General features: G+C 38.6%; 1 protein-coding gene across 1 annotated transcript in view; it reads left to right on the forward strand.

The window, feature by feature from the left end:
• tmem178bb (transmembrane protein 178Bb) overlaps window positions 1–7,519 on the forward strand; it is a 138,721-nt gene extending 131,202 nt beyond the window's left edge. The window contains exon 4 of the mRNA XM_066669886.1: window positions 692–7,519. Coding sequence (XP_066525983.1) covers window positions 692–942 — 251 coding nt within the window. The 3' untranslated portion in view covers window positions 943–7,519. The remainder of the gene's footprint in view (window positions 1–691) is intronic.
• Window positions 7,520–9,405: the final 1,886 nt, after the last annotated feature.

Below are 9,405 nucleotides of genomic sequence, written 5' to 3' on the forward strand. Positions count from 1 at the left end.
TAACGCGAACTTCGTGTTTGGTGTGCGCAGCGGAAGAATACACGGTTACGCGGCTCGGGACCGAGGAGGATAGGTGTTAGGATAGGATAAGTGTTTACAGTATGTTATTTACGTACAGTATGTACGTATGTTCCGACTTACACCGAAAATCGGTTTACGACGCGACGTAGGAACGGATCAATGTCGTAAGTCGAGGACCCCTTGTATTGAAATTTGACCTCAGACAATGTTAGAATCCATATACACTTAAACCATTATGGTTTTTAATTTTTTATGCAATATTGTCTTTATCAAATGTACATCAGTGCAAGTGTTACTAATTCAAACCCTGCCGGCGACTCATATGGTCCCCACAGGCGACCAGTTGGCTACCTTTTGTGTATAAGATATAATGGTAACCTTTCACAATAAGGATATATTAATATGGAATGCTACTTAAGACAAAATAAGGTAAAAGAAAGCAATAAACATTACTAATTATTAATACTAATGATAAAGGAATGATAGAAACACTTTTATAAAATCCTAAAAGAATGCTAGTTAATGCTAAGTTTTGTTTATTATCATTAATTAATGATTAATTGTGACATTACCTAACCACATAGTAAGGCTTATTGTAAAGTATTACCAATATAATTTAGGGATCCATTTGTGTTTTGCCCAAAACTAATAGCTTCTCTTCTCTTTTCAGGCACATTCTGCATCATCTCCTTGTGCACCTGTGTGGCGGGGATTAATTTTGAGTTGTCCCGTTACCCACGTTACCTGTACGGGCTCCCGGATGACATCAGCCATGGATATGGCTGGTCCATGTTCTGCGCCTGGGGTGGACTTGGCCTGTCACTAATCGCCGGCTTCTTCTGCACACTGGCACCCTCCGTCCAGCCGCTCCCTCGTTCCACCTGCCCCAAGTCCCGGCAAGAAAATGGCACCGTGTGTTAAGCGGAGGCTTCTCTGGGCGATACGTCTACCATAAAGCCACCGCGCAGACTTATACGCAGTGTATCATGCAAGGAACATATACATAGTACAAGACAAGTGACGACCCAAATCATGCATCCATTAAGAGTCATTTCTAATCTCACCAACCAGGCCACAGATGCCCATTTTTGTGTGAATTTGCAAGTGTCTTGATCGTTCAAAGAAAAATAGATGAAAAAGAAACAAACTGCAATAAGTCAGTGTGTGGGTGGACTTTGCCATTACCGTGATATGGAGAGTGTCACCCTGCCCACAAGAGCTTTGTGAAGGACAACATGAAATGGTAACAGAGACCTTGAACATCGATATGTGAAAATACATAAGCATGGACCTTTACAGGCGTGAATAAGAAGTTCCTAGATGTTTGTCCTTTTCCCCATGTTGCTACATTGGTGCTTTTGGACTGCAAAATTTCAGCACTCGTATGGGTTTCATTCCTTGTGCATTCAGAGAGAAGGAAGAACCAAAGAAAGGTGCCAATTATGTGAAGTCAGCAGTTCACGATGGTCCACAGAGTGCTGACAAAAGAAAGAAACCTTTGTAAGCAATGGATTCTGGGCTGCAGAATTTCCTGACATAGATGTGAACTGATTCTTTTTAGTTGAAAGTGTCAAAGATCTCAAGACTGGACACTGGAGTCTACCACAAGGCCTTTAGGTTGCAGCTGTGAGATGGATACTCATATGCAAGTCCATGTTTCTAAGAGAAGAACATTTCGAGGTCTGCTGGTGCCAGTATTTCTCAACTGCTGTATAGCAAACTGTAAATAATCCTCCAGAGAAAACAAACAAACAAAATATCATAACCATTTGGACAGATTTTGGAGCTTTTACTTTTTTTAGGGCCAGTTCCATTCTTCCATTCTCAAAATGGGATCAAACATTTTTAACATGGTGGTCCACCTTTTGTGTGCTTTTGTTTTCTGAAAATTGACAAGTATCTCATATGAATGACTGTGTGTGTGTGTGTGTATGTGTGTGTTTAAGTGGGTGTGTGCTGGTATATGTGTCCTCCATTTGGCTCTGATAGATAAATGTGTTGGAAGGTGGCCTGAGAAGGAGAAATAGAATGGGTAGGAAACAGAGAACAATGCTGTCACAAAAAAAAAAAAAACCCACAACACAAACTCAAATCCTGCCTTGGGGGAACAATAGGTAGGTTCTTTGATGAACAGAAAATGACTAAAGAGGAAAGATGCCATATCCTGTTTATAAGAACTAAGCGTGGAGTCTCTGAAAGTCACTTCTCTCGACAGCCCTGGCGGAGATAGAGAGAAGCCTTAGCGTCAGAGCGTCGCCGCCTTAAGCTCATCCGTGAGGTGGCACTTATTCCATTTGATAGGAACACATGCTGAATCTCTTCTGAGAATGTGCGCAAAAGCTAACTGCAGTTCTTGTGATGCCCCAATCCAACAGGGCTTCCTGAAGAGACATGATATTGGTGAAGAATGTACGATATAACTGCAGCAGGTTTTATTAGCACTAATGGCCTTGCATTGGAAATCCAGACAGTAATCAAATAGTTTTGCTCCAAAACACATTGCAGTCTTTTTTTTTTCATAAGAAGTGGTTTTTATATGCACAAAAAATACCAGTGCTATATTATGATTAATGCCAGTGTTATTAGAGAATTACCAGTGTGTTACTTATAGCTTAATTACAGCTGTCACTCTTTTCAAACCTTAGCATTTTCAAATGAGACTTAAATTAATCAACCACCAACCCTTTTGAACATTCGAATGTTACATTAATAAATGGCTCTGTAAATCAAATTGCCACATGAATACCGAAACGGGTCCATGTACGTTCCATCCAAAGCATTTTTTCGGTTGCAGTTACTTGTCAAAAAGTGAAGGCTGCTTGATTTTGGATCATTGGCCATATCCTCTGCAGGCAGCATCAAGGAGCACTTTTTACACAAGTTCCTACACTATATTAAAAGGAAAGCAGCATGCACACCTCAAATCACATGAGTGCAGACAAAAAGAGTTTAATATTTCAGATGAAGTAGCAGTAGGTGAAGTACATTACTAAAAAAAAGACTAGGGTACATGTTACACTCTGCTCTCCTGGGCTCCTGTTTTAGGTTTGCACACGTTTGCTTACAAACTGCTTCATGATGCTGCCTGCCGAAGATGGGGATGATAACACACATTCTATCACCCCTTGTGTAAGACTATATGTAAAATACTGTTAGTAAAATTTTATTTGGCAATTAAGTCTTATCCACATTGTTTTATGCTTAATACCAATTTCCTTGAGTTTCTGCATCTCTTGCTTCATTTTCTGACTTGGATCCTGGAGGTCTGTTTGTGAGGCTGATCACACTTTGCCACCGTGTTGTATTAGCTGTGCCTGTTCTAGACGGTCTGCCTGCCTCTAATTATCATAGCCCATTCAGCACCTTTTTTTTCATTCGGTAGCACATATTTGTGTGATTTCAACATGGTTAAAAATCACCCAGATTGCTCTCATAGGCTCAAGTTTAGGCTTTTGTTTAAACAGACATTGCAGTGCAGTCTCTGTCAGTTTTGGGAGGGCTAGCCCTAACCTGCTTTTGTCATATGTAAACTGAAATGTGTTTGAAATGGCCTCATACACACTATTCCCTCCATTACTCACTATATAGTGCACAATCATTGAGAAGTGAATTTAGGAGGGTACCGAATACTAGTTAACAGTGGTGTTGCTACATGAGGTGATCAGACAATTTACCCATTGAACAAGTCTCCTTAACCGTCATCACAACAATTGCCCCCTTGAGAGATTTGGCAGTTGCCACCACTGCTATGTATAAACCTATGGTAATGTAATAAAGGCCCAACCTTAGAGAGTCCATTTTTCAACAAAAGACACATTTGAAGTTTGTGCTTAGAATGAATGAAAAATGTATTTGCACATCTGGCCTTTGAAAATACATAAACTTTTCCAAATCATCCATTTTTTTAGAGTCTTCATTTAATACTGTATTTTTCATTTAGATATTAAGAAGATAGGTGGCTGGCTTCCAAGTCTATGGAAGAATAAAACACCACTCCATTTTTCATTACATATTCCTTCTTTTTAAACTAAAAATGCTTTGGCTGGAACTTATAGAAGGTCCAAATGTAAATTCTCTCTGATTTAGCTTTGTCATATCTACGTAAAATAAACAAATGATTAATTATTGCTATCATTAACTCGCACCGCAATTCTGTTATTGTATGATCTCCAGGTGACTGAGAAACCATAGCACCTTATAGCAAAAAAGCACCCTCGATATATACGACGAAAGCACCCATTCAATAAAGCACAAGCTTAACACAATCGCGAAGCCCTTAATGCTAGTGGACTGTTTTTGATCCCAGATCAAGCTATGATGGCGTAATCTGGTTACATTATGCCTCCTCTGATCACCGCAATGTTAATTCCATTAATCAGCCACCTCTTAATAATATCCATGTTCCTTTATTGTACTGTTTTTCAGAGTTGTTTGGGATATACCAAAAGTGCTCACATAAATCTTAAATAATGTGGCTAATCCCAGCCTGGCTTAATCATAGCATCCCCTCTGTTTGTGTACCTGCTAATCCAGGTCCTCATCCCTGTCTATAATCATTATAACTGCAGATTCTCACAGGTGCAGTAGTTACACAGCATGAGAAAAAGAACCCTAGAGCACCCTCAAACCATTAGGGACCATTTAAAGTAATACTCCAGGATTTTTCATCCTAATCTTTATTTCTTGAATCTCTATTATACGGCTTATTACCGTGGACAATAATTTTCATAATGTTGCTTTGTACAATAGAAAACTCTTCTGTAATAGAAGCCAGAGGGCACTCGCTTCTGTGAGATTAGTTTAAGAAATGCTTGAGTGTTCCTTTAATTAACAAACAAACCTCAGCTACTGCTTCTACATCTGAAAAAAGAAAAAAGGGTTCTGATGCTGGGCATTATTAATACATTCTAATGCCACTATATTTTCCAAATTACATATGATCTTTAAGCTAATAATCTGAATGAACATGTGTTTTCCGACAAATGCAACTCTGTGGTAAACGGTAAGACACAGCTTTGTGTGTTGGATCTACTCCTCTTAAAATCACAATTACAAAAGGACCTTAAATACAGATTTGCAAACTTTATCCTGACAAAAACAACATGATCTTTCTTTTAAATTTATGAAGGAGAAATCACTGTGTTGTGTTATTAAGAATCCTACTATTTCAGCAGTAATATCAAGAATCAACAGCCAAAGGCTATCTTCATAAGGTCTTTGCAATTTATACATGAGCATTTAATAATTAAAAATTTATTTTTAATAGCTGAGTATTTTGGAGCACATTACGCCTCAGCTAGATCACTGCTTGTTTCAGTTGGCATGTTTCACGACAGTGATGTGACTGTCGCACACCAACTAAAGGGCCTGGGGTCCTGAGTTTAGTCCTCATCTCAAGTCACTCATCTGTGAGGAGATTGGTGTGTTTTCCCTTTGTCCACAAACCATCCACTGAGGACTGTGCTGCTCAGCGCACCCCTTGTGCTGGTCCCCAGCTTGATTGGAATGAGAGGGATGCTTTAGGAAAGAACATCCGGCTTAAAACCTGTGCCAAGTTGATTGTGCGGATTGGTTGATCCTCTGCGCTGACCCTTCACTAGAGCAGCCAAAAATGGAACAACTACTCAACGTCAATACTATTGTCCACTACTAATATAGTCGTTTTGTGATCACTACCAAGCTGTTTAGAAATATTCAAGCATTTCTTTATCCAGTGCTTATACATGTGTTATAAAGGCCTTGTCTAAGTAATATTCAAACACAGAGCATTACAAAATCAATACTGTAGACTAATATGAGTGCATGTATAGGTTAATAAATTGCCCAGCAATGCAGGTTTCAGTACTAGCGTGAGTGGACTGTGGGGTAGTCCGTGCCAGCTTTTGGCCTCTACCCATTTACACTGGCTTAAATATTGAGTCGCTTCTCATCACGCTAGCTGATAATGCAATTGGCCTTGAAATTACATTAACTGGTTACACTCCAGTAGTTTTTTTTTTTTTTTGCTCTTTTTCTCTTCCCAGAAGCAGACACTAAAAATCTGTCTTATTTGAGGAAAAAAAATTAAAAAATCAACCACCCAGCCCACACAGAGTGTCCCCGATTACTATACTCTCACAGCAGAAACATCTGGGTCATGAGCAAAGTAAATAAAGAAACAATCCGCTCTCATAGGCATCTTGAATTAAGCCCATCTGGCCTTATATAAGATAGTGTTCCTTGACACAGTTAAGAAGCAAAATATTTATTTGCATCCACAAGGATTACGCAACCAGACATAGATGCGAAGGGGGTCAATGGCTGTCTGCTGAATGTGTGGATTCTATTGCACGCAGAATGAAAAAAATAATAAATTAAGCACCATGCATCGGCTAAGTTTCCGGAGCTTGAGCTATTTGGTAAAATGCTTTCTCTAGTACACGTAGCTAACTACAAGTAGCTCAGGCAAAAATTGGGAGCAACACAGTAGTTTTTACTTGTTTTCAGTTTGCCTAATTCTAATAGCCTGCAATTGATTACAGTAAGTGGTAACTTTTCTAGCGACACCTACAGAACCCATAAAAAGCCCATAGGAGGACTATGCAATATATGCACACTGCTACCTGAAACAATATTCAGGCCACCAAAAAAGCTACAAAATGTGTGTTTTTATTTTATTTATCTCTTTATTTGTCTTATTTTTAATTGATTTTCTAGTCAATACTTGCATACCGCAGTCAGGATTTAGTCCACCATCAGGTTAATTGTGATGTTAATAAAACACACCCATGAAATTACCTTATGCTCTAAGGGGTTTCAGCCATTCACCATTCTTTTATTCTTGAAAAGCTTCTTGTGAGGCTACAGTGAACTGGAGTACTAGGGGATAGGCATCTGATGCCAAAGGGTGCTCCTGAATTTTGTGCTGGATTGCCTTGAACGATATCAGTTCCATCTGTTTGCTGAAAAGGGATTGAAATGCATTTCAGAAGCTTAACACAGATCAGGGCAAGACTGTGGTTTAGGCGATTTTTTTTACCTATTGGCACAGCAACCCAAGGCTAGCCATAATCAATTCAACACTGATTCTTATACTTATTGACACTTACTACGCTGGAGTAGAGATGGAATAATTTCAAAAAGCTGTCTTCATCTCTACAGGACTGGCAGAGAAAAAAGAACCAGTCAAATCTTGCCATCTTTCCATTTTGAAGTCAAAGCCACTGTTTACATAAAATCAGCCAAACATGTTGTCTATGTTTTTGGAAGTCTGAGTCTAAATGTTTGAGTGAGTGGGAATTTTTTCTTCTTCATATGTTGTAAAATAGTAGCAGAGTCCAGAAACTGCAACTTTCATTTTTAATGGGACAATTCCAATCTAAGGATTTATCGAATATTTTCATCAGTAATGTGTCTGTTGCGTAAATCTAAAAAAAATAAAAATGTACAAAACACTGAAAAAAAAATATGAAATCCTGGAAAATGTTCAAACTGTGGAATGTAAAACCATAATAAAATCTCATTGGTGTGTTTATCTGGATGGAATTTTCCATTGGACACTGGGAATAGTAAGCAACATGTATCATCGCTGTAAACAGAAAAACATCTCTATTTTCGTGGATTTTTAGTTTACTACATAATTTGAACACATCCACATTTCTTCACATTTCGTGATGAATGGACCAATAGAAATGCTCCAAAATAACTTGGAATAAATCTTTGATCTCTTTATACTGACCTCCATTGAAAGTTAATTTTTTTTTTCACCATCTGTAAATTTACTATTTTTGAGATATTTTTTTTCTTGGAAAGAGACGATATATCTTTACGTATGCTGACAGTAGGTGAGGGAGGCCACTCTGAATCTAAACCATTCGGTTAAACTGAAATTACTTAAAAACCAAACCAGCAGATATAGATTTTACTTAGAAATGTTTTGTTTTTCAGCGTCTGAAAAGAAAAAGACCCATGTGATTGAATGAATATTTCTACAGAAAACTGCAGAGCAGTCTTAACAACTGAATACTACAACTTTTAATATTATTCTTTACAAAATATAGATTTGAGTGTTTCAAAGAGGTCTGTGGAGATTCACACAGTCTTAAAAGCTCAGAATGTTGTATTCTCTGCTTCTTGTGGTCCATGTAGTCTCAATAACAAGTGTAGACTCACAAGGCCATAAAGCTTTATTTTTCATCTCAGATGTCCATTTTTAGGTTCTAGTACAGGTTGTCTTTCTTTTCTTAGTAACAGCTTCACACTGGTTGACAGCTCCACATTCAGACCCATGAACCCACAAACACCTGCAGGCTTTCATCTTGAATTTTTCAGTTGTGAAAATTTTAAATACACATTATCTAATGCAGACAGTTTGGTGGTGGACCTGGTACTGCATGGATGTTAGGAGCCCTATTTATTTTCCATACCTTTAGCCATTATAAGCATACTGAGAAAGAAATGTGAAAGGCAGTTGTGGTGTGTTTGGGTAGTCGCTTGCGTAAATGTTGGCGTGTCTTTAAAAGGGAATAAGATCTGTGAATTCTTTTGTAACACAATGTCATAATAATGACACATTTAATGTCAGCAGGGCACACTAAAGAAAATATTGTAAAATTTGAAGACTGATATAACTGGCAATTGACATCACAGTGACACTCAGAAGATCATCAGGAGATCACTGTTACAATCCCCACTGATGCCTCAGCCACCTGATGTTGTGAGACTAAAGCCCCTTTCACAGACGTATGGTAACCCAGACATTTCCCAGAGTTTTCCTGGAGGAACTGTATGTGTGAATGCAAACCCTCGCAGCATTTATCTCTGGACTTTACACAGATTGTATCTAGCTAGCACCATGGTAAAGCCTCAGTGACCACATGTGTGAAAAGATATAGAACACTAAAATCTTAGAAGATCGAAATGCATCACTTGCATGCCCTGCACAGGTAACGCCCCATGCCTAAAGCGCGCAGAGCATTTCATGGAGCAAGAACTCTTAACCCAGAAGGTCTCTGGCTGTTTGCCACTCTGGGACCTGATATTCCAGAGTTGGTCTGGAATGTATCCATAGTTCATATGTGAAATGGCTAACAGTGTGGGTAGTTTGGCCCTGCATCATGTTCATCAGTGTGGCTGTGTGTTAGCTTGATATATATTTCTAGACAGTTAGCATTCTCCTCCAAGTACATTGAGCTTTCTAGTGGTGCTGTGTTAGCTTCAAATGCCTCAAAAGGAGCATACTGTCGTTGTCCAATAAAAAAACATGCGTCTACCAAAATGGAATAACATTAAAGGAGCATTTTGGAGTATTTCTATTGGTCCGTTCTTCATACATTTTTTTGCACAATGTGTAGGACAGCTGCTGTGCTCAAATTATATAGTAAACAAAAAATCATCAAAAATGGA

The sequence above is a fragment of the Hoplias malabaricus genome, chromosome 4 (genome assembly GCF_029633855.1).
Source record: "Hoplias malabaricus isolate fHopMal1 chromosome 4, fHopMal1.hap1, whole genome shotgun sequence".
Classification (NCBI taxonomy): domain Eukaryota; kingdom Metazoa; phylum Chordata; class Actinopteri; order Characiformes; family Erythrinidae; genus Hoplias; species Hoplias malabaricus.